At 49.2% G+C, this 27,579-nt stretch overlaps 12 protein-coding genes across 12 annotated transcripts; 3 read left to right on the forward strand and 9 right to left on the reverse strand.

Moving 5' to 3' along the window:
* Positions 1–164: 164 nt before the first annotated feature.
* Positions 165–1,390, forward strand: N7525_008317 (putative DnaJ domain protein Psi; the record flags this gene model as incomplete). Its single annotated transcript, XM_002568749.1, has 3 exons — positions 165–312; positions 371–1,029; positions 1,094–1,390. The coding sequence occupies 3 exons, from the start codon at positions 165–167 to the stop codon at positions 1,388–1,390; spliced, it is 1,104 nt and encodes a 367-aa protein (XP_002568795.1).
* A 324-nt stretch (positions 1,391–1,714) lies between these two features.
* N7525_008318 (uncharacterized protein) lies at positions 1,715–3,598 on the forward strand (the record flags this gene model as incomplete). The annotated part of the gene is made up of 5 exons (XM_061214360.1): positions 1,715–1,864; positions 1,938–2,080; positions 2,145–2,223; positions 2,311–2,707; positions 2,787–3,598. 5 exons carry the CDS (start codon positions 1,715–1,717, stop codon positions 3,596–3,598), a joined length of 1,581 nt encoding a protein of 526 aa, XP_061068791.1.
* Positions 3,599–4,387: 789 nt separating this feature from the next.
* N7525_008319 (uncharacterized protein) lies at positions 4,388–4,651 on the reverse strand (the record flags this gene model as incomplete). The annotated part of the gene is made up of 1 exon (XM_061214361.1): positions 4,388–4,651. One exon carries the CDS (start codon positions 4,649–4,651, stop codon positions 4,388–4,390), a length of 264 nt encoding a protein of 87 aa, XP_061068792.1.
* Positions 4,652–8,514: 3,863 nt separating this feature from the next.
* N7525_008320 (alpha/beta hydrolase) lies at positions 8,515–9,673 on the forward strand (the record flags this gene model as incomplete). Its single annotated transcript, XM_002568753.2, has 2 exons — positions 8,515–8,924; positions 8,989–9,673. The coding sequence occupies 2 exons, from the start codon at positions 8,515–8,517 to the stop codon at positions 9,671–9,673; spliced, it is 1,095 nt and encodes a 364-aa protein (XP_002568799.2).
* A 200-nt stretch (positions 9,674–9,873) lies between these two features.
* cp1 (putative carboxypeptidase S1) lies at positions 9,874–11,762 on the reverse strand (the record flags this gene model as incomplete). Its single annotated transcript, XM_002568754.1, has 2 exons — positions 9,874–11,559; positions 11,637–11,762. The coding sequence occupies 2 exons, from the start codon at positions 11,760–11,762 to the stop codon at positions 9,874–9,876; spliced, it is 1,812 nt and encodes a 603-aa protein (XP_002568800.1).
* A 333-nt stretch (positions 11,763–12,095) lies between these two features.
* On the reverse strand, positions 12,096–14,318 carry N7525_008322 (putative poly(ADP)-ribose polymerase PARP; the record flags this gene model as incomplete). The annotated part of the gene is made up of 5 exons (XM_061214362.1): positions 12,096–12,605; positions 12,876–13,618; positions 13,696–13,962; positions 14,025–14,138; positions 14,228–14,318. The coding sequence occupies 5 exons, from the start codon at positions 14,316–14,318 to the stop codon at positions 12,096–12,098; spliced, it is 1,725 nt and encodes a 574-aa protein (XP_061068793.1).
* Positions 14,319–14,893: 575 nt separating this feature from the next.
* Positions 14,894–15,498, reverse strand: N7525_008323 (YbhB/YbcL family Raf kinase inhibitor-like protein; the record flags this gene model as incomplete). Its single annotated transcript, XM_061214363.1, has 2 exons — positions 14,894–15,297; positions 15,378–15,498. The coding sequence occupies 2 exons, from the start codon at positions 15,496–15,498 to the stop codon at positions 14,894–14,896; spliced, it is 525 nt and encodes a 174-aa protein (XP_061068794.1).
* Positions 15,499–15,881: 383 nt separating this feature from the next.
* On the reverse strand, positions 15,882–16,485 carry N7525_008324 (uncharacterized protein; the record flags this gene model as incomplete). Its single annotated transcript, XM_002568757.1, has 3 exons — positions 15,882–16,007; positions 16,070–16,180; positions 16,276–16,485. 3 exons carry the CDS (start codon positions 16,483–16,485, stop codon positions 15,882–15,884), a joined length of 447 nt encoding a protein of 148 aa, XP_002568803.1.
* Positions 16,486–16,981: 496 nt separating this feature from the next.
* On the reverse strand, positions 16,982–17,675 carry N7525_008325 (BTB/POZ domain-containing protein; the record flags this gene model as incomplete). The annotated part of the gene is made up of 2 exons (XM_002568758.2): positions 16,982–17,582; positions 17,632–17,675. 2 exons carry the CDS (start codon positions 17,673–17,675, stop codon positions 16,982–16,984), a joined length of 645 nt encoding a protein of 214 aa, XP_002568804.2.
* Positions 17,676–19,083: 1,408 nt separating this feature from the next.
* Positions 19,084–21,288, reverse strand: N7525_008326 (lipid-binding SYLF domain-containing protein; the record flags this gene model as incomplete). Its single annotated transcript, XM_002568759.1, has 1 exon — positions 19,084–21,288. The coding sequence occupies one exon, from the start codon at positions 21,286–21,288 to the stop codon at positions 19,084–19,086; it is 2,205 nt and encodes a 734-aa protein (XP_002568805.1).
* A 1,763-nt stretch (positions 21,289–23,051) lies between these two features.
* Positions 23,052–24,048, reverse strand: N7525_008327 (electron transfer flavoprotein subunit beta/FixA family protein; the record flags this gene model as incomplete). The annotated part of the gene is made up of 3 exons (XM_002568760.1): positions 23,052–23,134; positions 23,193–23,841; positions 23,998–24,048. The coding sequence occupies 3 exons, from the start codon at positions 24,046–24,048 to the stop codon at positions 23,052–23,054; spliced, it is 783 nt and encodes a 260-aa protein (XP_002568806.1).
* Positions 24,049–25,438: 1,390 nt separating this feature from the next.
* On the reverse strand, positions 25,439–27,533 carry tah18 (NAPDH-dependent diflavin reductase; the record flags this gene model as incomplete). The annotated part of the gene is made up of 4 exons (XM_002568761.2): positions 25,439–26,933; positions 26,995–27,093; positions 27,143–27,318; positions 27,375–27,533. 4 exons carry the CDS (start codon positions 27,531–27,533, stop codon positions 25,439–25,441), a joined length of 1,929 nt encoding a protein of 642 aa, XP_002568807.2.
* Positions 27,534–27,579: the final 46 nt, after the last annotated feature.

Genomic DNA, 27,579 nt, shown 5'->3' on the forward strand with positions numbered 1-27,579 from the left:
ACATCATTCGTGAAGTACACCGCACCCTCTCTCGTTTCCCAAGCCGGATTATTTTCCCTTCATAAATCACCGTCGGTTCATAAACGTACTTCTCCGATTTGAGGCCCACGGTTTCTGAACTGCTTTTTCCTTTTTTTCCATAAAACCCAAATTTACCCCACACTATGGTTGCCGAGACCAAGCTCTATGACGCCTTGAGCGTCAAGCCGGATGCCACGCAAGATGAGATTAAGAAAGCATACCGCAAGGCAGCATTGAAGCACCACCCGGACAAGAACAAAGACAACCCTAAAGCTGCTGAGAGATTCAAAGGTATGGTACCCCGCATGCTCTCGGTTTACCACACATGACTAACATTTTTTTTTAACAGATGTATCGCAAGCCTACGAGGTCCTATCCGATCCCGAAAAGCGCAAGGTCTACGACCAGTTCGGCCTCGAATATCTGATGCGTGGCGGCCCTGCACCGCCCCCACCAGGCGGAGGCGGAGGCGGCGCAGCTGGCTTTGACGGCGGCATGCCCGGAGGATTCAACTTTGGAGGCATGCCCGGTGGAGGAACGCGGACGTTCCACTTCTCAACCGGTCCTGGCGGTGGCGGTGGGTTCAGTTTCAGCGATGCCAACGATACTTTCCGCAGCTTTGCCAAGGACAGCGGCGGAATGGGCGGCATGGGCGGCATGGATGACGAAGATTTTATCTCGATGCTCGCAGGAGGACTGGGTGGCGGCGGCAGCGGTTTCCGTAGCAGCCGTCCGGGTTACTCGAAACCGAAACGCGCACCTACACCCGAACCAACAATCATCGAGAAAGACCTGCCACTAACTTTGGAGGAAATCTACAGCGGTACTTCCAAAAAGGTCAAGACGAAAAGCAAGGCTTTTGACAGTATGGGTAAGCTCACTACGAAGGAGGTGACACTGGAAGCCAACATCAAGCCTGGGCTGCGTGCTGGCTCGAAGATCAAGTACAGAAATATTGGGGACCAGGAAGAAGGCGGACGACAGGATGTTCACCTGATTGTGAAAGAGGTATGAGAATGCTCCTGGCTGCAACAAATACACTTGAGGAATCATTACTAACAACCCATTACAGATTGATCATCCCAGTTTCAAGCGCTCTGGCGACAATCTTATCACAACGGTTGATCTCAGCCTGAAGGAAGCATTGACGGGCTGGGAGCGCATTGTCCGCACCATCGACGGGAAGTCAATCCGCGTGTCTAAACCCGGTCCAACCCAGCCCGGCCATGAAGAGCGTTATCCCGGTCTAGGCATGGTGAGCTCCAAGAAACCCAGCGACCGCGGTGACCTAGTCATCCGTGCAAACGTCAGTTTCCCCACTAGCTTGACTAGCTCCCAAAAAGACATTCTCCGGGATGTGCTGCCTTAGAGGATTTGAATTAATAGCATATACCTGGCGTTTGGAGTGAAATGGGGCGGAATATTTAATGACAATGACACGAACACACTTTTATATGAGGTTTTTGATAAGGTCTTTCATTCGATACGCTACCTAGGTAGTCTTTAGTCTTTATACATGAATAACCACAATTTGCCCTGGACTGGTGAAGCGCGACCAAATAACGTAATCTACCCGTGGACATGTGTTGCAGTCTAACCCGATTAAGCGAATGCGGAGAAAGCAGTGACACCTTGGAGAAATCAAGCTTGGAATTCGTCACTTCTGTTTACCTTGGTCCGTTTACATAGAATCATGAAACAACGAATCACCTTCATCCAGCGCGTCGATGCCGGCTTCGACCCACAGCAAGCCGTACTAACCGCGTCATCCCTCTCCGTCCGCGGCCTGGACGCCGCGCGGGAGGATCGCATTACGGTCGGACTGGATGAGCTTCCAGAGGAGGTGAGAAGGGGTTGCCAATTGCAGAACCTATCGAGAACAGGGAAACGCTAACCTGTTCATTTGTTGTGTTTAGTTTCGTGCTGTGCTCGAGCAATCTCATGAGCTCCATCTCCGCTGGGCCTCCGAAAGGTCTTTTGATGCTGTCCCGCCATTCAGCAGCCGGGTTTCGCCTGGTCTGCATGTGCATTATACTCCACTCGAGTCGGAATCATCCTCGTGAGCTCATTCCGACATCCTGGGTTTGGGGAAAAGTGCGATTGACTGATTTGGTTATCGATAGGGAGGCGCTGTGCACGCTGCTCCGCACGGTAGTCGCGCCTACCAAAGACGCTCAATACAAGGATTGTTTGAAGCAGGAGGTATTTTATGATTATTCCATTCCATTCGAGGGTACTACCTGGATATGTTCTGCATGCGTTCGATCTGACCCGGAAACTGCTATACAGGATTCGTTCATTACACCCCCGCTTCGCTCGACACAATTCGCTTCGGCCTCCCTACAATATTACACATACCTTCCTTCCATCCAATCTCTGGTAAGGTATATACAGACGACTGTCTGTGGCCATAGTCGTGCAGATGGCCCCGAGTGCCACACCCGGGCCGATGCTCTCCTCTCAGCAGATTCGGTCGATATCGACTATGACAGCGTTTCGCGCGCCTTAACTGTGTCCGGGCTGTGGACTAGTCCACCGACGGGTGGCTGGACGGATCAGTTTCGGAAGCCAGCATCTGCTGCCGATCAAATCGAGTTCGGCCTCCTGGGTGCTGACGCAGGGCTTGAGCCAGAGGAGATCAAGATGGGCGGGCTGTTAGCGGTTGTTGGGCTTGACGAGAAGCTAAGTACGTGGCCTCTGCATTTCTTATATTGCTTGCCTTCTACCTCTAATTACCCGGAATGGCTCGACTAACTCTTGTACAGAACCAACCATGTTCTCATTCCCCTCCCGCCACCAATCTCTCCCTGAACCATCGACCTACGCCGTCTCATTCGCTTCCCCAACTGGTCTCCATCCAACAATGTCCATATCCATGCCCCAATCATCCCTCAAACGGCCCCCAGCTCCCAGTGACACAACCTGCGCTCTACACACATACCTCACCCTCCCTTCGACCATTTTCGGAGATCAATACCAGCTCGCAACAACAGATCCACTCTTTCTCGAGTCGCACAATCTTGTAGCCCTGCGTGCCTTAGCAGGCGAAATGGATCTGGAAGCCCCAGACTGGGTTGTTCAGCGCTGGGGCTCAAACTGGCTTCTCGAACTATCAACCCCCAGAGAAACTGAAGACGCGACCACCACACCAGACCCCTCAAATTGGACTGCCACTATTCCTCTGCACCTGCGGTACCTGCCGCCCTCTGAAACAGGCCACCGTACTGCCCACATCCCCTGGCCGGTCGTCTTCTGGGCCTGTACTGCCGAGGACGACACGAATATGGGTGTAAACCCCTTCGACCGCACAAATCTCGGTTGGGACAGTTTATTCCATCCGCGAACCTTATTCTACCAGCTTCAACCTGCAGGCGATCGTCTTGTTGAGGAGGTCGATGTGCCGGTTCTACGACTGGAGGGCGGGGATGGCTACTTCCAAGGTAAACATATTGAGCTTGGCACCTGTGTGTTTATCTCTCTTGGGTTCATGTGGGTGCTTTGGCGGCTTGCCTGTGTTGCTTGGTCGTCTGGCGTTGGAAATAAACGGACGAAGGGTGTGCATGATAAGAAAGAATAATTGGTTTATATGATACTGGATGCTTCATTCACTAGCGTTGACATTTCTCACTGTCCTTTTTACTCGTAGTTCCAGAATACTATCCTATCGGTTTCTTGGTGAGTGACCTTTAAACCTTCCAAGGTTGGAATATCCTTAGTAACATCCATGGATATCTAGGGCCACACCGATGATGTTTCAACTTGATTAATGAGAAATTCTGGAATGTAGTTCGCAGAATATACAAATAGAATGCCAGGTGATAGAAGGATAGCAATATTTGATTGAGATTCTGAAATGAGAGGTAATTGCATTTGATATCTGTGACTTTTACCAGAGGACCGAATGCAAGAGATATCACACTAGCTCCCAAGCTGTGGTTTCTAGATCTGCCATTCTCTCAAATGGTACCCTGTTGTCGAGAAGGGCCCCACAGTCAGCAAATGTAGATCCTGGAATGAGAATACTCATTTGCACAAATGGCGCTTCGTATAAGTCATGCCTAGCCCCGGGATGGTAGAAGTCTCACAGTCATGGTCTCATGATCTCATTTTCCTTTCCCAATGGCATGGTTGCTCGCCATTATTTGCAAGGAGACGGTGCGCATGGATACCTCAAAGCGCATCCCGGGTGTTTATACTGTCGGATGCAATGGTCGAGGTTGGGTTTGTCCATTTGTTTCTCGGGGTTTCGGGGGTCTTAGCGGAGGACTGGGTACCATTGAACAGGGCTTAACTGTGGCGTGGACCCGAATTAGCGAGTGTCGGTAGCCAAGCAATGAGTAGTACTGACTTGAACAGATTCACGCAGCTAACGTGCTGGCTCGTCCTCTCGTGGGTACAGATCTCCATCGTCGGTCCAGTGCTGATCATGAAGCCCCCATGTAGATTGAGATCCCCACATGAAGTCTAACTCAAAACACCACCGCAACCGGTCGAACAAGGGGCACTGCATCTCCGAAGTAATATTGTATGTCACCAACCGTCCGGTATTGCTCGAGCTCAGCCGGGGCTGTCGAGGAGTAGCAAATGGCGATGGTCTCGCGAGCCAGCCAAACAGGCGTGGGAATGCCATTTTGAGTGTTGTAACTTGTTAGCAGGAGGGAGGTATGTTGTCTATGATATCCAACGTTAGTAGGCTCCCACATGCATATGCTTGTCGATGTCTCATACTTCAGGAGTTGAACAGGGAGGGGACTGGTCGATAGGTTTGTGCACACTCACTGTAATGTAAGAGAGACCAGGTGTTTGTGGAGACCTGTGCCAGTTCGTCGTTGTAACGGGTGTTTGAGAAGACAACTGTTGACATAAAGCTGAGATCAGATTTGCAATTTCAGAATGTGCAGACACAATTGAGAGCATTTGTTTATCCTAGAGCAAGGTTGCTTACACAGTACATATTGTAGTAGGATACCAAGTTCTATTGCAGTTCTATATACTGGGACTTGCTTGGTTTCACCATAAAGGCTACTTATCCTGAACACCGCGTAAAGGTGCAAGTCTTGTCCAGGTGTTGCACACAGGACCCGTGCAACTGGGTAGGGGGAGGGGGGAAGGGGAGGGGGAGGGGGAGGGGGGGGGGGGGGGGAGGGGAAGGTACCTAGGTAAGTAACAAACACACAAATAGACTATAAAGAGAGAAGAGACGTACCTAAGTGGCACTTCAGATCGATCTCCTGATATTGGTCAATGGAGAGCCTAGAAAAGTACGGTGTGTTTCCGCCAGAGGTGAAGCCCAGGGCCTAATATAGTTACTCAGAGATTCCTAAGGGTTTCCCAAGAGCTCCGTTAGGTTCTTAGAGAATCTTAGGTTTCCATGAGAGGTTATAGTAGACACACGCTCCACGTACTTCGTGTCACACAGCCTTAACTAGACCCTAGCAAAGATGCATCAGTGCCCTCAGGGTATCCTTCACTGGACAACAGAAACGATATGTCGGAGATATGATTCTGGAGCTGAAGTGGACCGTCACCTGCCGAGGGACGCGGGGGGAGGGGGAGGAGTTGGAAGAGAAAAAAGAAGAATAAGAGAAAATCTGGGGGGGGGGGAGGGGGTATTTATATTTTTTTCCAGTGGCTGAAGGACAGGAAGGAACTGGGGTGGGGGACGACAAACAGGGAAGGCACCTGATGGGTGGGGGTCTCCTGCTTATAAGCCTCAGGATATCACAGCTTAGTATATCTCTGAACAGGAGTTTTAGCCCCAGCGCACATTCTAGATAGTTACATACAATATATCCTTCTGCTTCAAGTTTCAATCTCTGCCTCATGACTTAGGTAAGTGTTGTCTTATGCTTGACTCGCACTAAAAGATTGATTCTCCCATCTAATGAGAAGATATGCCAGTACTTGGAATATCCTGCCACCTCAGCTAAACAGCCCTTGCCTTGTTGAATCGAATACCCTTGCTGCCATCTCGCCGACATGGACCGATTGACGAGGGAGTCCCATAATGATTTGACAGATTGTCACTCAGAGCTTCCTGCCGTCTCGCGCCTGCTTTGTGTGACTTTTCAGCAATGGACTGGGGGTGCGGGATAGCTCATAGCTCAATACATTCACTGGAATTTGGATTGAGTACCCCCAGGCCACGCATGCATCCCTGAAGAGAGCTCCTGTTCGAATCGAATCGGGCCACTGGAACGACTCTGAATGCCTCATAAGACAACTTCAACCATTGTGGCCGTCGAACAGAATACGGCAAGAGAACCGTTTAACCTTCTCCTCTATGACTACCTAGGTATGCTCCCTATTCTGCTGGGCCTATGTATTCTGCTGGGATCAAAACCAACAGGATTATACTTGAAGACGACCAGGATAACATTGTGTTGCCACATTGTTTGGCGATGGACACCCTGCTAACATAACAAGTATCCAGACACAAAGGACCATGTCCGAGACTCAAGCCACCTTACGTCGAGACAACTAGGAGACGAAAACCTTCGAACTACCTGCACAGGGGCCCAGTTTTCAGAGTTGCCGTCCGTCGAATCGGGTGCCACAACGGCTCGGGCCGAACCCACATGACGCGAACCTGCATGCGATGCAACACCTATAGGGCTGTCGCATCTTGTGAAATCCCCCAGTCCGTCCATCCTGTTTGAAGTGTGAGACACATACTTATGTGTCATGACCGTCTCAAATTGGCCGAACCGTCACGCAACCGGCCGATCAGGTACATATGTATGTTTCGAGATCTGTGCCTTGGCGGGCGAAGAGCGTATTGAATACTGAACATGCGAGGACACAGTCACACAAGAGCTCAGTTACAGAAGAATGAATACCTGTTCTTTATGCACCTATGTGTACAAAGGTTTCCCTGGTGGGTGGAGCTTTCTTATCTGAGCTGGGGCCGCTTTTGCAGACCCGTTGACCCGCTAGATCATAGGATAGGCAGTGACAGACATCCTCTCGAGGCCGGCGAAAATTATAGTACGTTTCTTTTAATGCATGTTCACGTTGCCAAATCCCATCCAGGAGTGAAATCAAACGGGTGTATGGCTAAGGCCTGCATCTGCGCGGCGAATTCGGATGTAAGGGATTTCTTGCACAGCGAAGAGAGTTGGGTATCCTGAGAGTTACGGGGCAATTTCAGGAGGACATTGTACCAATCTTCCTTGCAGTATAAACTATTATGAGATAACTCGTGTCGCTAATCCCTGTATACCTCATAGTCTCGTTTTCTGCTGGGGTCGAAGTCGCGCTTCATCCAAGCGAAACGTAGTCAACCGCCCTGGCTAGTTGGGACAAGGTAATGATACTCCTGGATGTGATCTGGCTCTTGAGCAGCCAGTTGGGCGACTACTTCAGTAACCGTCCTCATTACGGTGTGGTTTCTTCTGCTGGAAATTTTGGTGGAAGTGATAATGGGAAGGGGTGTTTTATATAGGGGATTGTTAACTTGACCTCCCAATGGATAAATCTCCCCGCCTGAAAATTTAGTCACCGCCTCCCTAACCGGGTAATCCACTACTTCAAATATCTTCCTACCGCCTTCCTCACCGCCTTTGAGCCAAACTACTCCCCCCAACACTATAGGACGACCGCAGATACCTGCAATTTGTACGCAAACGCATAGTAAAAACAAGTCATTTTAGTCTCATGTATGTTATAGGACTCGCTAGGCCAGCACCCAGGCCATCACCCAGCAACCGGTCTTCCCCGGATCCGTTAACCCAAGATCGTTCTATACACCGAGGTCCTTCGTTATAGGAGGACAGCCGAAGACGAGGACGAGGCCGGGGACGAGGATAGGGAGCTAATACAACTGTCACTGAGAGTGTTGGTGGTGATACCGCGACCGGAGGACGTGGATGGGGACGTGGAAGGGGCTAAAAACGCGTGCGTCGAGGTTGAAAAGGATAGATATCAATGTATCAAGTACACAAATGCTTAATTTGACAGAAATGTATGATTCCTTCTGATTAAATTGCATGTTTTTTTACCATGTAAACCAGAATTCCTATAGTGGTGGCAGAATACATGGCAGAAAACTCTGGTTTGGCAGAACATACGGCAGTATTATTGGAACTAAAACGGCGGTGACTGAATTTCAGGCAGGGAGGAGGGGAGGGGCCTGGTTCAAGTTAACAATTCCCTTTATATAATACTACCAGACAATATATTTCCTTTAAAATGGTCTGCTACTATTCCATGAGATCGCTATCGAATATTGGTTTCATGATTTCATCATCCTTCCTGGGTGTCGAAGAATAGCTCTCAGGTCGGCGGCCGGCGGCCGTGAAGTCAGCTTGGAAAGGCCCGAGTAAGTGCTGCGGCTGCCTGGGGGGATCCTCGTCACTAGCCTAAAGGTCACAATAGCGCTTGCGTAGCTCCTTTGCTGCCTGCATCCCTGACAGGGGTTGGGAGGAGAGGTGGGCGTGGGGGCCGAGAGAAAATTAGATAAATCGACCAATAGGCCCCAGAGCCTCGTGCTGAATGATTTTCTCTTCGTATTCACACTATTCATCTAGAAGACTCATCATCAATCTTAGAATTCCCTTCACAATGCCAATCACCAGCGATTTCACCCTTGACATCTCCAAGTTCCGCCCGGAGAACATCACGGAATCGACAAAGAAAGCCGCAGCTCTCGTAGAAAACATCTCCACCAATGGCCCCCGATGGTGGGAGGTAGGCATCGAAAAATATCGTGAGATGCGGGAGCTTGGTCAAACACCGCTACCCAAGCCCGTCTATCTCCCAGAAGCTCTCGACGGCACTGTTCCTTCGCGCGACGCTGGTCGTGAGATCCCCATCCGTATCTACAAGCCCGACAATGGCCAGCCCAGCAAAGGCATCTTCCTGCACTTCCATGGGGGTGGCTTCGTGCTCGCAACGCACAAACAGTGAGATTACCCCATCCACTGATTCCTCCCCTCCGACCTGCATAAATACTAACGTCTTCGGCAGCTCCGATAGCACCCTCCGAGAATATGCCAACAAGTGCCAGCTAACAGCTATCTCAGTCGGATACCGTCTGGCCCCGGAAAACCCCTACCCGGCTGCCGTGCACGATGCTATTGATGCCGCCGAGTACATGGTGGACCACGCGGTAGAGGAGTACGGCGCTCCCCTCCGCTTTCTCGGTGGAGAATCAGCAGGGGCCTGTCTCGCCACCCTGTCAGCCCTACAGCTAATACGGTCACGGCCATCTTACAAACTGTCGGGTATCGTTCTTCCTTACGGATTATTTGATCTGACCCTCGGGCTTCCCACGGTGGCGGCTTCCACCAAACCCCTCATGATCAATTTGGCAATCTTAGAGCGGTTCAACGGCGCGTATGTGCCGGGAATGAGCACCGCCGAGCGCAAAATTCCTTCTGTGTCTCCACTATATGAGGACCTCCGGGCACTTGTTGCGGCCTCCGGAACATCGTTGCCCCCCGCTCTCTTCCTCTGCGGAACGGATGACCCGTTACTTGATGACACGATCTTGATGAGTTCCAAGTGGAGCATTGCCGGTGGCGAGGCTATCGTTAAAATATACCCTGGTGCCACTCATGGTTTTACTGTGTTCCCCGGTCTGCCTGTGGCAGATGAGGCAAATGCGGTGACCCTAGAGTTCTTGCAGGAGAAAATGAGTGACTCGGCGTGATCAACGACAATTATACATGTTCACGGAAGGGAGTGTATATAGTCAGACAAGTGCCAGGTAGCAATGAAGTAATGGAAGTCTTGGTCCTATTTGCGTCACTAACTAGTAGTTATCTAAATGTAATACAACCCCTCATTCCCTTGATGTCTCCTATGCTGGGCCCTGATCTGCATAGGAATTGCATAAGTCTACTTCAACATTCAACCCACAACAATATAATCACGAATAACAGCTGTGCCATTGACCACACTTGCAATCTGATCTTCAGTGCATGTCGACTCCAAAGCAAGAATATAGCAGACGGGATCTGGACTCTCCGGGACCTTGTTCTTAATATGCCAAGTAGATGGAGGTCCCTGTGTGGAATAAGAGGCATTACGAGCCGTATTTATCTTGCCTGTGGCCAGATCGCGATTGAAGAGCGCACGGTGGAAGATTTCGTATGCAGTCTGTGGCTGGTAGGCAGGGACTTCATGACCAGCGTCATAGACACGAGTGAAAGAAAAGTTGCCATGCTGCCGGACCTGGCCGCCAATGTACGAGGAGTTCGTGCGCAGAGGCGTGTATCCAGCAGACCGGAATCCAGAAGCACCAGCATGGTTAACGAGCAAGCTGGCGTCTTCGCCCCCGATCCAGTTGCAAGCATAGTCGCCGTCACCGTAGACGAGAGCAACCTTGATACCGGAGTCGAGCACGTACGCCAGGTCTTCAAGGTAGCCGTGCACGTCGGAACGCGGATAGTCTCCGACAGATTTGAAAGCGTTGTAAGCACCATTGCTTGATTCGGTGAAGTTGATGGGGACGCCCAGTGCGCCTTGAACCCAGTGCTGGTTCAGCCAACCTAAGTAGTAGGACGGTGGGAAAGGGTCTGGATTCCTGTGGGTGATGTCGTAGTAGCCGCGGTCTGAATACTCTATGTATGCACCTTCGACGTTATTGCTACAGACCTTGTCGGCGTTGTGGCACGCTTTGTTGACGGTTTCATTGTTCCCGTACATTTGCGGATCTCCCTCTGCGGCCAGCGCGCGACAGTGCGTGATCAGGTCTTTGCATCCACCAGGGCGACTCCATGCGTCCATGGCGAGATTATACACGGTCTTGTTAATGGCCTGGATGTCGTAGGTATTGTTGTATGCCATTACTGGATATGTCGGTTCCTGCACTAGGAGATCGATGCAGCCGTTGATGATGCCCAGTGTATCTAAGTGAATGTAGTGTGATTCTCCCGGGGTATCTATACTGCCATTCTTTATCTTTTCGTTTTGTTCCTGGAAGAAGGCAGTAAAAGACGGGCCGTAGCGACCGCCGTATGACTCGGTCCAGATGCTGACCCGCTCATCATGGGGCTTGTAATGTGGAAACTCGGTGAACCAGGTCTGGGCAAAGTGCCATAGTGACCGTGCGGAGTTCTGAGTACTATTAGCTACGGTCGATTTATCCTGGCTAGCTGTCGTGCCGACGTAGAAAGTGTTATTCTGTCTGGGGACCCCGATCCACTCCGACAAGTCCCAGGCACCTTGAACTTGATCGAAGGTACCGTTAGTCGGGACATCATAACTGAAGCCGACCTGATTCGGCTGGTCAATATATAGCATATTGACATAGTTATTCCAGGACCAAGGATTGAGCTCCGTGGAATTAGAATCCTCGTTGACTATACAAGGGCCATTTTCCTGCATGAGGCCAATCATTGAGGAACTTCCTGGGCCTCCATTCATCCATATGGACAGTGGCGCATTTTTTGGGTTATGACGAGACTCAAAAAACCAGAAGAAAGTGTTGATTGGGTAGTCTTGATCAACATTCACATCGTCCAGAGAGCCTGGGGGTAGATGGACGTAACCCGAATATGATCTCACCCCTGGGGTTGTTTCACAGATCCCAGGCTGTACAATTTATCAGTATCGGAGTTTAAATAATTGACCATTTTACCTATAAATAGGAACTTCGGAGAGAATCGCACCTGTTTGTATGAAATCTTTACTCCCTTTTGATGCTGCGATTCAACTACCTTCAACCCATCTGGTACGGGCGGAAAATACTGCGCCGCAGCAGTTACTGCCAATGCGGTGGTCCACAAGTAAATCATGACCTGAACAAATTGTGGGCAGCAAAAGAAAAACCCAAGAGAAGAGCTACAAGACCATGGATGTCCAAGGGTTGTAGATCCCAAGTGCAAGCGGGGTGCGGGGACCTCGGGGAGTGCCAAGACAAGACCACCTGATATTTAATGCCCTAGTTATCTTATGCCTATACAACATCATTCACATAACCATCTACTACGGGACGTAATGGAGAATATGGAATTGTATTGCACTAGCATAGGTTCAGATACATTCAGAAAGGAAAAGTTCAACGTTCTGTAGTTCTCAATTTTCCCAAACCAAATCCCTCAAGCGTCTTCCCTAAAATCCTTGACATTTCAAACAACCTTGACATGGAACAAATACCGTTGACGAATCTGTGCTGGGTCCTTTACGACGTACTCACTGTGATAAAAGCCTGAGCCGGTACCTGCAGTCGTTCCGACGCGAACATCTGGCACCCGGAACCCCTTGAAATCTGTGTGGATGTATTCAGCATCACGCCATTTCGTATGGACAGTGCCACCAACATGGTGAACTGAAAGGGCCGAGGATTTGCCCAGCTCAACTTCACACAGCAAAATCAAGGCTTCCCCTTTCTGTTGGCAATATCCCGCAGACTTGGTGGATATGTCGGCAAAGTATACCCCAGAAACGAAGTTCTTCCCACCGATACTGACAATTCCATCGCCACGCAGTCCTTGACTCAATATCCCTGCAAAGTTGCTGGATGCTGAGCCATGCCACAGAAGTCGCCGGTCTCCAACACTAGCAAGGTTTTCCTTTTCCCACTGGGTAAAACGCTCTGCCTCGCCAGGACGTTCGAGACGGAACACGCCGATGACCCCCTAGGATGTGAAAGCGTTAGACTGGGTTTTTACTTCTACAATTTGGAGTCAGCTTGCCTTGAATTGATAATGGTGTTTGGAACTGGATGATTTTTCCAAGTAGTCCCGGAGCATCTTGAACTCTGTCGACTTCTCGTTCACTGTCAACAAGGGATAAAGGTCAGATTGGTCTTTTTTCTCTTCCGCATAGCACTCAAAACCCAGAAAGGGGGGGGAGAGAGAGAGGCACGAAGGATATGTACCTGGGGTCATCTTTGCCAGACCAAGTACTTGGGATATTTGGCTCATGGCCAACGAAGAAGACTGGGATTCCTTTTCCAGAATCTCGCTGGCATCGCGCAACTTGAGTAAGAGATCGAGGGATTCAAATTCCTGCCTGACGGTATCCTTTGTGTTTGAAAGAGTCAAATTTGTGAGAATCAGCCTTTCGTAGATGGTGCACAACCTCTTTCTCGCCTTAGAACTATAGACAGGCGCCAGCTGAGGGTTGGTGAGATCCATCAGCTTGCCCAAAACCGCAATCCCAACCAGGAGTTTCTTCTTATCCACCTTGTTTTCAATCAAAACGCTGCGCCCGCGAGTGTGTAGCAGGCGGAGGTAGTTCGGCAAGTTTCCTGATGTGAATATAATCTTCAAAACATTTTCAACACTTGCGGGCAACGGGGTGGTCTTGCTCGTGAAGATCGGAGCCTCCCTGTGATGTGTTCCGAGGAAAATCCAGCCTTTAGCATTGGGAATAGCATGTCGGTCTTTCCAGGCTAGATGACTGTGTGACTTGAACTTCGCCCTGAAGGTACGCTTGGCCGAGTCCAAGGTTCCTGCCTTTCCAATCGAATTTGATTCCTCCGCTGATCCAAACTCGTACTGCAAGTCCCACGTGTGGAACGTCTGCGACTCGCCATGAACGAGAAGTTGGATGCGCGAAACTTCGACTGCTTTGTTCTGACCAGATCTGACCAATGTGGCGTCCCATGCCAATCCCGCGTCGTCCTGGTAAACGGAAAGCGTACTACCTAAGGAACAAAACGTCAGACACTCAAGCCTCCGAAAAAGAAGAAAAGAAAAAAGAAATACTACATATATCACTTACTCGGTACTGGGTATCTTTCGTCAACCAAAGCGATCATACTCTTGAGCTTGATCTGGTCTTCATCCTTCGTTTTCTTTGAAGAGTTGCCTTGGTCATCCCCGAGCGAAGATTCTCGCGCACGCTTTTTGCCTTTGGGCTCAATGTCCGCATTCTTCTCTCGCCCGAGTATCTTTTCCTGGACGCTCTTCGGGATATCCTTTGCGATCTTCTGGAGTAACCAATCCATGTTCACAATTTGACATCCTTCCAATTTATCAGCCTGATCGACTGAAATGAAACCAACCTGTCAGTTGACGCCTATGTCAGATGCGAAACTCGATACCACTAACTCTTTTTCAGTTTCCTCTTGACATTTTCCTCGGTTGTCACCAGGTGAGTACAGTCGCCGATATTCATCGATGCGAACTTCGCACCACATTTTTCGACCATCCGCTTGATTTCTCCTAGGCAACAAGGTGTCATTCATCAAATGATATCTAGGATATGTCTCTCTATTCAATACGACTTTGCTATGACTTGAGTAGGAACATACCATGTTGATATCCAGGAATTGTACCACTTGCACCGATGACCAAACCCTTCAGATTATCGGCCAGCTTGTCTACCGGCTTTTTAGAAGCCATCCTTGCCGATGAGAGAAGATCCCCACTAATTCAAGCTCTATGAGGGCTCTATGGGGGAATCCAAAAGAGAACCAAAGACAAAGTATCAAAATTAAACCCAGAACATCATCGTGAGAGAACTGGGTCACCCTTTTAAACTATTGATGGTACTGTAACAATGACATTGTCAGACAAACAACAACCAACAAAGACATCATAAGACGCACCTTTCAAGCCCCAGGACTTCTCCTTTGAAGCCTAAGGCTGGGGGGTACAAGCTTACCCGAAAACATCTAGCAAATTCACAGTGGCTCGTTGAGAAGTTGAGAAGTCGAGAAGTCGAGAAGCCCTTTGTGCATCTATTACTGCCAAATACTAGAAGCAAGAGGAGATACATGTGGATGTTCCTTAATATTTACAGTATAGCATCTTACGTGGAGAAAGGAGAAATTGAGAGCTGTTGATTAATTTGATCAAAGCATAGCAACATCCATTAGCTGAAATTAGTGAGATCAGGTTGTCCCCATAAGAAACGCCATATCCTCCTCATTGAAACTCATCAAGCCGCAATTTCATTAGAACAGATAAAGATCCAGCTAGTTGCAGGTGAAATAGTTGAAAGCCAAGACAGGACCAAGCTTGACCTCCTCTGCCCAAGCATCAAGATCGTACCGCATGCGATTCGAGTTGCTAAGCTTCTTGCCACCAGCAGGTGCATGGGCCTTAAGATCAAAGTCCGCAGGCTGTTCGTACAGGAGAAAGATGTACCGATGGGGTGTGCTCATAGGAGGGGGAGCAGGGCCGATGTAATTGGCGATGAAGGGCGCATCGAACTCGAGCGCACCATCCCTGGTGACCTTGATGTCGGACTGTATCCAGTGGAGTATGGGGCTCAGAATGCCGAAGGAAGGGAAAGGTGCGTCAATGTCCAAGCTCACGACTAGATAGGTGCTGGAGGGGTTGGCACCGGGGAAGGAGAGCTTTGGAGGCTCTTGAGCTGCTGTGGTTTTTGTGAGTTCTTGTTTCAATTGTCACACGGCTTTGGGGAGAGGGAAGTGATGGGAATGAAACAGTCCGTACCTTTGCGGGGGAGCCATGTCCCTGGCTGCACGTTCTCATGGCTGCCAATGGTCAAGCCAAGGACCTTGGACTTGTCGTCGATGAGGGAGAGGCCCGCTTCGATGTGGCTATCCGAAGGCATTTTGGATGGAACCTTGATGCGATGAAAGAGAGATGAAATCTCCGACGTGTCCTTTGGACGTACCAATGGAATAAGGAGTCACCTGAGCAGTTGAGCAGGTCCTTCCCAAAATGAGCCTTGGAAGTTGCACAAGCTTTCGGACTTAACGCGGAGATAACTCTTTCCCTTTTGGGTATTCTTATATCGCTACCTACCTAGGTAGGTATATGAGGTATCTCCAATTCTGTTACAGCATCTATTCTTCCACTCATTCGGTGGGTCATAATACAAGTATCCTCTTTTCTTTTGGGCTCTTTTCCCTTGGAATTTGAAATTTAACATTGCATTCCGATGACCACTCCTCGATCACCTTCGTGACAGTAGCTTGCACACGGACATTCCCCTCATCGGGGTATTAGATGCTCGCCTTTCGCAGCGACATGTAACCATCGGTCTGGGTCGAAGGTGTGCGGATCGGGGAAGATCTCGGGGTCCGTGAAAACGAAGTAATTGCTCTCACTGACAGGAGTCTACATTTGATCATGTCAACATAAATTCCGGGATTGGAGCTACTAGCAGTGGCTTCACATACTCCGGCAGGAATGGTGTGATTCTTGTAGACCAATGCTTCATTAGGTGCGACAAGAGCCGATCGACTCGCAATTCCGGTGGACACACCTAACGTTTCCCATAAAACTGCGGACTATAAGAAGGAATCTGTCAGTTATTGTTAAGGCCATAGTAAGGCCAGAGATAGTCGCATCATCACGCCACCTGGGCATGGAAGAGAGGACTTACCAAATACGGCAATTGTTCAAGCTGCCTCCATGTTGGTCGAGACTCAGGAGTGAGCATCACTATCCACAGTCCTTCTCGCAGATTGGTTTTGATTGGCTTATTCTTCAAGATGTGGAATGCCGCAATAACCATCGATCGGGCAGTTGGCCTTTTCGCGCCTGCGCTTGCTGGAGGCGTATATTTTATCGTAATAGCTTGAATCCTTGACATGGTTATAATTACTAACCAGGAGTCCTAAGTAAGCCAGATCTAACTAGCAATTACAACAAGATACTCGTAAGGTAATATGCTAAATCAAGGACAACAAGAACTGAGACACAAGAAGGTAGCCTTGCCTTGCAGGCTGGCTAGGAAAAGAGATAGTAAAAGTCACAACACATTGGTTCACAGTAAACTCGATTCTTAAGCCAAAGTTGTTCGGAACTTAGCCACACACAGTTATCAATGTGTAGCTCCGAATACCGTGACGGAAATAGCACGCACTTGTGCACGAGTGCGTCAAAGCAATAGGCTACGAATTTCAAGGAATGAGAAGAATACAAGCATTGGACATTGGGAATCCCGTTGCCTCATCTGAGTCAAAGATAATTCATGAAGTTGGAAGTTGAATGAAATCAGAAAATCCGGCTGAGAATGATTAAATTTCCATACTTGAATAGCCCTAGAGACCTGGAATCGGATCACAAGATCCTTGAGGCCCTCCGAGTCAATTCGCAGAGGGGTTCACATAATATTCGGATGCTTTAATCTTCTTTGTTTGGGCGGTCCGTTTCTTCATAAGACCTTCAACCACTGAATAGAGAAATTCCTTTGGAAGTTCTCTCATCAGCCATCCGGCTTCCGCAGTATCCGTATACATGTCCACAAATAGCTTTCGAACTGTAGCAGACTCAGTCGTACTGATGTAAGAATAACTGACCACGGACGCACAGGGGTAATAACACCTTCCATCGTGAGGATCAGGCGCAGAGCATTTCTCGACTATTGCATCGATAGCTGAATTCTGGAACTTGACGTCGAGCAACTTGTCCCCGAGCACATATGAGCTGACAAGGTCATAGTACTCCTTGTAATTATTGTTTCCTTCGTCGATCACTGGGATTTTGCCAAAGTAAAGCCAGTGTGAATATAGCGCAAATGCCTGGGGGTCGTCTTCCGGGAGCTCAAGAGTTTGCTCCTTGGATTCTTTCCACGGTCCGGACATAGCCTTTTGAAAAAAAAGTGAAGATGTGCAGATGAGTGATTTGTGGATATGAAAAGGCGACTTTGAGGGCCCGACTGTGATTGTGACTGTCGGTCCTTGGATTCTGAGTTGAATTAGCAGCAGTAAACGAAGGTTTCAGCCACGATACTTACTTTGTGATGTCGCTTTTCTTGCTTCGCACAGAATTTCGAGCCATTTCTTTTTGTGCTTCGAATGACGTCCGAGAGAGTCCGAAGCCTCGCTTGGAGAGATCGTACTTGGTAGGACTGAAGTGAGGGAGTGCTCGAGGTTCTCTCAAACCGTGATATTATATGAAAGATGAAAGGTTTGCAAAGGTTAAGTAGTTGGAGGACTAAACATCGAGACATCGAGTTAGAACCTCTTGATGGTTTTGGAGGGTGGGGGGGGAGGATTGAGTGAGAAGATAATGGATGGAGAATGGACGGAGAGATGGATGGTGAAAAAGAGGAAGGGAAAAGTCGACAGTGTAAGAACTGAGTCACTTACCAATGGCCAAACAGCTTCACTGATTATCTTCTTTAACATATTACTAGTCATTTTCTCTTATCGACTGTCCATTTTTCCCCGTCTTTCATCGACTCAATTTAACATCTACATATTTCAGTGTCTTCGAAATACCTCCCACTTCTAGAAGTCTTTTCTGTCATGACAGGAGCATTCCAGTAAAAAGCAGTATCAGCAATACGACGCAGCTATACAAAGGTGGTCTATGTGGTCTAGTCAAGCTGTTTCTAAGAGAAAGATGCTATGCTCTTCTAAATTGCCATAAGTTATCTGTCCCAATAATGAGGGGAGTCGGCAAAAGGAACTCAAGCATCCTTGAGTGCTTCTAAGAGCTATATATAGGACTACTTTAGTTTTCCCTTCCTCGGTGAGGAAGCATAACAGATTCGCAGGAAGTTATAGGTGCTTGACATGAGGTCTAATTCAGTCAGGGCTGTTTTCCAGTCCTCCGATAGCAAAACTTCAATGGCAGCAGTATGCCAAAATGTCAAACTAGAAAGGTTGGAGAGAAACGAACGTCTAAAGTTGCAGGCGACAAGGCACCATGGCACCAGCATGTACAATATACGGACCCATGGGATAATGTTCAGAGGGACAGACTACATATAACCATTTAATAGAACTGTGCCAGATAATCGATGTAAAACAATTTAACCGACTAAAGTGGAAAATAAAGTCCAAAGATAAATATACAAAAGAGTGTATTCCAAGTCCGGGAAACAGGATATAATGCAACTCGAGCGAAAGCTCTCCAAATGAAGGGCAAGGAACCCAAAGACCCATTCTCCGACCTGACCCAGCGGGAAAAAAAAAACAAATACCACCACTCGCTAAAATGCAGACACGCTAAAATCAATGGCAGAAAACCAACAACATGAAACTCTTGGTTGGAGGTGAGGGACGGGGGATGGTAGAGGTATAGAAAGAGGGGACTGAGACTGGATGACCCAAGAGCCCCCAAATGGGTCAGATGTGTACATGACGTTGTGAGGTATCGTGGCAAGGTGTGCATCGAGAAAAAGATGAAATCGAGAAAGCCAAGGCAAGTGCAAAAAGGTTGTTAATCAAGATGTGTAAAATCACTCAGCCCTAGCATGGGGCAAGGTTGTATCGAGTTTAGTCCCACCAGGGGACTCGTCGTGTACTTCGCGGTCAGTTTGTGAATATGACTTTTCAGACTTCTGGCCTTCGGGTTGGTTGATCTCAGCTTCAAGCTTGGCTTCAATCTTGTCGAGGGTCTCTTCTACCTCCGGGGTATCCTCGATGTTGGGCGCGAGCTTGGGAACATCGGGAGTCTTTTGGAGTTGAGGAGATTGTTCAGGTTCGACTCCCTTCTCGCCTTCTCTGTCCGTTTCGCTCTCCTGCTCGGCGGTCTCGGTGCCAGTATGGTCTCCGAGGGTAATAACATTATCCTCAGTCTCCGACTCGCCGTTAACAGAGTGGAACTCGTCCTTCTCAGCAGGGGCCTCCGACTTTGTGTCGACGAACTCCTCATCTTCGCTCGTAGTAGGAATATCAGGAGTGGTCTTGGCCATCTCCGGCGATGGACGCGCCTTAGGGGATTTGTCCAAATGTTCGAGATTCTCCGCCTCAGTGACGTCCGTGGGTGAGGTGTTAGTGCTTGAATACGAGAGCGCCGTAGGCGATGACGAGGCACGGCTTGAGCCAGAGCCCGGGACGTGTCGTGGGTGCCGCGGGGGCAAGGTAGGTGGAGTGCGAGCCGGGATTGTGACCAGACGAGCCCGGGTGAAGCTCGGCGATGTACGCTTGGTGTCACCGTTTGTCGTCTGGTCTTTCACCTTCGTGGGCGAGGCCGGGACACTCTCCCTTGGTGTGACCGTGGCATTGCCAACCTCGTGGATCTCAAAGTGCTCGTCGTCATCCTCAAACTCGGGGTCGTCGTGTGTATCTTCGCAGGCGCTCGCTTTCGCTCTCCTATCCTCCGCCTCCTCGCCCTCCAATTGGCGGACCTTAACGTGTTCTTCATCACCGTGGATAGCAATCGTATCCCAGTGTGTGTCCTCATCTTCATCCCAGGTATCCATCGGTGGACGGCCAAGAGACGATCTCTTCGCGCTGCGAGAAGACGCACGGCTGACTGACGTAGGCTCAGTTAATGGGGTATCATCTGTCTGCGTGCCACGGTCGACACTGGCATAACTTCTGGAGCTCTGCACACTCGCACGCCAGCTATTGCGCGGCGAGCTATCCATGCTGCGCCGCGAGAAAGTGCTATAAACAGGACTGTCCAGGTTGGGCCGAAATTCAAATGTCTCGTAGCTTGGCCTCGCTTTCGTGCCGGCCTCACGGATGAAAAGCCCCTCCGCTTCCAGCGCCTTCACCCCGTACGGATCAGGGTCGTCAGCAGCAGGCACGCCGAAGATGTGTTGCCCGTCTTCCGTCAGCTCCAGATCGCCAGGTGTTTCGCCCGATGGCGGGACGAAACTCTCGTCGACGTCAGAGTCGCCCTGTGCGGCCTTCAAGGTTTGCATGAGGGTTTCTAGCTCACGGGGTGGATGTCGGACTTTGCCGGAAAGAATCTCGTCGACGGATATCCTCTCGCCGTAGAAGCGCTCGTTCTCATCGGTTCGCTCAATGATGATCGTACCATCAACCGCAACGCCTGCGTATAGCCCTTTGCTCTTCATATATGTCCATATTGGTGCCTGGCGTTTGTGCACCTCGGATTCGAGGACACCACCCACACCTACAGGCCCTGCGGTTGCGCTGACCTCGCCGCCCAGCGTGCAGCGGAATTTCTTGAATGCGTCCAGCGCCTCGTATGTGTTTATGATGACCACGCAGTCGTAAATATCAACGCCAGCGAGGAAGCCTATTCCCGCCGTGTGTAACATGATACCAGATGGCGGGCTCCATTCGCCGGTCTCGGCGAGGCGACCGATCAGCACGCCACTACCGCCAGAGCCACTCATCCACAAACCTGTACGCATAGTAGTGAAGATGGCGATTCCCTTGGCATTTTTAAGGACTTGTGTTGGGATCTTTTGGATAACGCGCTGCTTGCCCTTGGGGCGATTGATCTTGCCATTCTCATCGGTGCCGGTTGAGGAATCGGGGGCATAGAAGCCATCTTTGCAGAAGCTGCGCAGGATGCGCGCGGCTTTATCGGCTTCCTTGTCGATTGTCATAGGCCAGAAGGCTTCGGCGCCCAACTTGTGCGATAGGCGGTTGACTGGGCCGCCGAGCTTGTCGACAGTGTCCCATGCTTTATCGAAGCCCTCTTTCGAAATGCTCTTGGTCTTCTCCCACCGGTTTGGGGCCATGGCGAATGGCGAATGGCTGTCAGATAGAAGAGACTATAATGCTATTATAGGGTAATTCAAGAAGTAGCAAAAAGTTGGATGCGCTCCGCGCCGCAAAAGGCTGAACAAGGGCGAGATCTATACACGGGGCAGTATCTGAAACACGACTTACGCCGCGAACATGAATCCCGGCAGATTCTTAATGTGATCGGGAATGTTTGCAGCTAGATCGAAGATTTGGGATCTGCGGTTGCAGCCCAGGAATGCGGGGAGGAATGTGTTTTGCGAACGTATGGAAAGTATACTCATAGGAATGTACCGGATTATAGACGAGGATAGGTAAAGATAAAAAGGATTTCCCGGAGACGGAAGAGTTTAAGAGGGCCTGGGCCAGAACAAAAACGTTATGCTCTTCCATGGTTCCAAGGTTCGAGGCAATGTCATCATCCATGGATCAGCTGGTTTTTTTTTTTTTTTTTTTTTTTTTTTTCTCTCTTCTTTTCCTTCTATTTTGTTATATACTGTAATGTATCGATGTATATGGAGTACTCTATACTATTATAGAAAATATTCTACTTATGATACTATTGCTTGTTACATTTGGAATACTATCTGAGATCTTGTACGTCTGACTCTCAGAAATGACCAGTCCAGATAATCACATACCTCACACCCCCACCTGGAAAAATTAAAAAGCCCTGGTCTCCAGGGCTAGAAGAGACCAGGGCTAGAACGCGTGTCAAGGCATTTGCTTAAACTTTTTTATCTACTCCGTATTCCATTCTAACAGATAAACACCCATATGAAACACATTGTTATTGTTGATCTGTTCCCTTTGACTTGGGTTGCATCTTCAAGCCCCAGTGGATCCCATAGATGACAGCTCAATCGAGGCTGAGCAGATCCACCACGCTATAGGCAATGTCCGCATTCATCGGCTCGGTTTTCCTTATAACTACTCCGTATCTGTACTAGAGCGATTCGATATTAGATATCATTCAGCTGAAATGTTGCCAGCGCAAATCTAGTGCATCCCCAGAGTATAATAATGCAAGATCGTCTTTTGTGCTGATTTCATAACCCAAATACGCTAATGTACTTGGCCTGATAGGGAAACTCGAGAACTATGTGCTCTAGTCTTGCCTACTTGGTGTTTCGCAATGCTAGTTAATCCGTAAGAAAGTCCTTCAGGCTGTGAGGCTCTCGGAACATTTCATCACAGCCAATCGGGGAGAGTTGGGCTCCGTGGCTGATAATTGAAGTATATTATTGCCTCGGGCTGAGATGTATCTTGGGCGCTATAGAGTTCCGATTGGGTAGTTTTGCTAGGTTTCAATAAAGTGACCATCCAAGGTTGGGCCGAAAGAGCAATACATATATGTATGGCCATACCGATATGGGGTGGCTAGTACCTAGACCGTAGACGAGATCTAGCCACTTAGCGCCGCTGTGGCGGATTATGACCCACGATGTTGCAGTAGTGTGGCCCCTTGCAAACTATGACTGTAGATGCGTACAGAAAGCATGCCTACAACATAGTCGAGCACAATGCTAACCGATTGGAACTATTGGGCCTAGTACAAACTATCAATTATAAAGAATTTTTTTTTTTTTTCATTTATATGAAGATCTAGTATCCAATACATGCACACATGCCTCGCCACGCAGCATAGCCATCAGAAACTGCGGGAGAAATGTGCAAGACGAATCCAAGTCTAGTGGGGTAAACATTCCAAAGGCAATGGTATAGAAACGCAGTGCAATCAAGAACAAGCTTAGCGCATTTACAACGCACCAAGCTCCTTAAGCTTGGAGACAAGGCCATCGACATCCTCGACCTTGCCACCACCCTTCCGTGGCGGGGGTTCTACAGAACATTAGCTCAATCCCACAAACAAAATAGCAGAACCACCAAAAACACATACCAGTAACCTTCAGAGTCTTCAGCCGCCGTGTATCCTCGACACCAAGATCGGCAAGTGTCTTCTTCTCAAGGGGCTTCTTCTTGGCCTTCATAATGTTGGGCAAGCTAGCGTACCGCGGCTCGTTCAACCGCAGATCCGTAGTGATAACCATAGGCAGCTTGGCGCGGAGAGTCTCAACACCACCATCGACCTCGTGGGTAATCTCAACAGTACCAGCATCATCCTTAATATCAACTTTGCTGGCCTGCGTAGCCTGGGGCCACCCAAGTAGACCAGCAAGCATCTGACCAGTCTGACCCTGGTCACCGTCAATGGCCTGCTTACCCAACAACACAAGGTTCACATTCTGCTCCTTAACGACGGCCTGCAGCATCTTGGCGATGGTGAGCGGCTCCGGGCCGCCGTCGCCCTTGTCCGGTACGTCAATGTGGAAGGCTCGGTCAGCGCCCATGGCCATGGCGGTGCGGAGGACATCGGGGCATTTCGGGCCACCAGCGGAAAGTGCGAGGATATCTTCGACCTTAATGGGGCCCTTGCGCTCGCGAAGGCGGACAGCCTCTTCGATTGAGAGCTCGTCAAAAGGGTTCAGCGAGTGCTTGACACCAGCGGTTTCGACACCGGTCTGGGCTTTGTTGATGCGGGGTTTGATCTATTTGGTTCAGATGGGGGTGTCAGTCATGATATTCTAATCCCACAGTGAGTGGCGGGCGGTTTCCATGACCCTCGTCGGTTGAGATCCAGCTCCGAGCGTCGGTCGCCCGGAGCTGCACTTGGAGGGGTCATGATGAATGGGTGCTTGACTTACCGCATAGTCAATCACGCGCTTGACGGGAACCAATATCCTTAGGCCGCTCATTCTGTGTAATCAATAGTCGAGCAACGGCCAATGAGTTGATGTAAGGAAGTTTGGAGGCTCGGAGGGAGAAAGCCTGCGGTGACGGAGTGCCAAGAAATCAAAAACGCCGACGCGGCCCGAGTTTAACCCTCGTCGCACCACTGACTCCTCATAGCACAGTACTTTTTTGCGGCCACCATAACAACAAGCGCTTGGGATCGGAGAAGGAGTATCAATGTGGTGTAAGTCTGCAGGTACCGTGGTATTCAGCATCGTTGTGATATTTGCGTTGCTAAATATTGATTTTTAGTGAGTGCGGTTCGAAGTCACCTAGCCTACCATTTTTGGCTCGCTCTTGTTATGTATACTACTGATTGACTATCTCTTTCTTCCATATACATCAACCATTCATGGTGCATTTCATTGTACACTTGCTCCCCTGGTAGACCGTGATAACCAATGTGGCTACCCCGGTCAAATAGGACAGCAAGGGTTTTACAGCACTAGAGCACCGAAGTAAGTTGTAGCATGTAGCGTACCTGACTAGAAATATATAACCATTTCTGTTCATAAGTCAATATCAAATTAAACAGGGGTTCAAGGCCACCACAGCAATTTAACTTTAGAACGACAAGGACAATGAAAGAGACACATGGGTAAGCCCAATGGGAAAGAACAAGACGGCAATTAGTTATGGGAGTATATAGTATAAGGTTGCTGATGGCCGCAATTCCTCACCGTACATACACCACCGAACCTGCCGAGGTTAACCATACAGCCTACATATATTGTGATAATGGATATTGTCTTTGCATTTGATTTGACTAGACTGAGAAGGAAACCCTGCTGTGATCTGTCGACTTAGTCATAAACTATATAGGTAACTGTTCAACAGCTTCGCTGCCCTCTCCATTATATAAATTATGCCCCAACAAGGCTACTTCCCCATGGCATAAAATGGATTGGGATGAGCTGAAAAGAAAAGTAAAAAACAAAAACAAAAATAAAAAGAGGGCTGCGACGCCCGCGAACGGAATTGATCATCAAGGTTCTGGTCAATCGTCTTGGACCACTCAACCAAAACGCGGTATTTTATTGTTGAATAGAGATGCATTAAATACCAAGTACTCGGGGTGAATGTCAAAAAAAAAAAGGGTAGAGCGCCGACGTCATCATGGCCTAGCTACCTACATAGTAACTAGGCAGGTTGTAGATAGACACATTTTTGAGACAATGATGTGCACCATATGATAGACTTAAACCCAAGGTGGCCATGCTAGTCTAAACCTTCAAATAGGATTGCGTCGTAGATGGCGACCTTCCTATGTACGTTTTCAAACTTTGCTGATATGTTCAGTACATGGAAAATATCCCATATTCAGCTGTGGTCAAAGCTAAGTATTCATACCGGTCACCAAGTTTCTTGTTTGTAGCGGCCAGTTTGCTCCATGCCAATGAGATAGCCCTCGGCCTGGGAACGGGTGAAAGGCTGCCCTGGTAAAGGAGCTCCTCCATGTTGGAAGGCTTCGATGAGAGCCTCGCGCACAGCTTGAGGCATGCGACCCGAAGAACCACAAATATAAACAGATCCCTGCATATCGTGCAACACCCGGAAGAAGAGAGGGAAGTTCTCGCGCACAGTATCTTGCACGTAGATTTTGCGTTGTTGATCACGCGAAAAAGCGGCAAGTACCTGTAGGGGGATGAGCTTGCTGAGCTCCGTCCACTCTTTCTCAAAGAAGAAGTCAGATTCTCGGTTTCGGCCGCCATACAGGAGAATAGTAGGCCCGATCGGCGGGTTGACGCCGGGGTTTTCCTCGCGGTAAGCCTTCACAAGTGCCACTTTCTCCCAGAGCATGGAACGCAGGGGCGCAATTCCAGTGCCCGGTCCAATGAGCACGGTTGCTGCGGTCAGTTGCTGGACTGAAGATTTGAGACCGCCGGGCTGGAGCTGGACTCGGAGGGTGCTACCTGGCTGGAGGACGGATAGATATTTGGTACAGACCCCCTCGCGGATTCTCTTGATAACTGTTTGGTATTTGACAATGGCAATGAGCAGCTCGAATTGTGTATTACCATCAGCAGTCTGTTTGCGCTTTCCGCCGCTGGCAATGCTGAATTGACGGGCGCGCATGACCGGGAGAACAGATATCGCGTGTTGCCAGGGAATTTTGACAGTGTCGAACTCATGCAGGATCTCAAGTATACTACGTCGTGGGCGTGTCGTGTAATCCCATAGCTCGTCGAGATATTCGGGATTTGTGAATTCTAGTAACCGTTCTTTGTGCATTTCATCGTTGGTGTAGTGTGCGATTGCAGAAAAGAACGATCGGCGGGGTATCCCTTTGATATCGAGATAGTCTATGAGGAGGGCACGGAGGGTGAGGTTGGGATATGAGTCGAGGCCAAGAATTGGTGGTGGCGATGGAATATCTCCTGTTGAAACGAGACGGATTCGTCGATCTGCCTGGTCGTTCCAACCCATCAAGTCAATGAGTGTTTGAACATCATTCGAAGAGCTTTTCGGTGTGATGGCGATCATGTCTCCCGGAACGTAAGAGACAGAGTCTGGAATGGTCAAGGTAATATGGCGCACATCCTGCCAATGCTTTTTTGGAGTCACACGCCGATTTTCAGTCAACGTCGCACATAGAGCATGTGGGATGGGTCGGTAGTCATGGTCAAGATGGTGTAGCCCCGGATATTCATCCGTAGAAGGTTGATGTTTACTTGAGACGGCGACTTGGGGCATTGGGACAGAATCATCTCCCCCTACCAATTCCAACTTCCACTTTGGTGGGAGGCGCACATCGTCTGGGATCGGGCGCTGTCCAGCAGGAAGAGGATGTCTATCCAGTAAATGTTTTCGAAAATCCGTCATCCATGGTAGGAGGGTTCCCTCGAGTCTGTGTGTCATGCCATGTAAGCCGTGAACAGGTATCCAAGGTGAGGGGTCAGGAAACTTACCCTTCTGGATGTTGCTGGTCTGCTTCACCTGTGGGATAGATCTCATTTGCACCAAGTTGTAGTAGTCGTTTATAGAGCTTGCGTATCGCCCAATTGAATCTATCACAATCAGCCGTTGAAACCCACGACAGTAGAATAACTTTCATACTTAGGATACGAGCTATCCCCCAGCCCAAAACAAGTGAAGTCTATGCCTGTCAAAAAGGTAGCAGGTAGCTTCTTCAGCAAGAGCGACTTCCAAAAAGACCGCGCATTGACCGGCAAATCGCCTTGACCAGTGGTCGATGCCACAAATATGGTGAGTGTGTATGAAAAAAGGGATTCCTATCCATTGGTATTAGGCCTCTAGAGGGTCATTGTCATTACAGAAAAGTGCATACCGGCTTGCATTGATTCAACTCAGATACATGTGTCGCAAAACGGAGCCGCTCGGTCAAGGCGCCCAATTCCTCAGCCACTTCCTGCGCATTCCCCGTTTCTGAGCCATATAAAATGAGCACGGACCGTTCTAAGGGACGTGGACGTTGGCTGTCGCCCATTCTGTGCTCTGGTGTGGAAGTGTCTGAACAGTTCTTGCTGTGCCCC

The sequence above is a fragment of the Penicillium rubens genome (assembly GCF_028828025.1).
Source record: "Penicillium rubens strain IBT 27055 chromosome Unknown utg000003l_segment0_segment0, whole genome shotgun sequence".
Classification (NCBI taxonomy): Eukaryota; Fungi; Ascomycota; class Eurotiomycetes; order Eurotiales; family Aspergillaceae; genus Penicillium; species Penicillium rubens.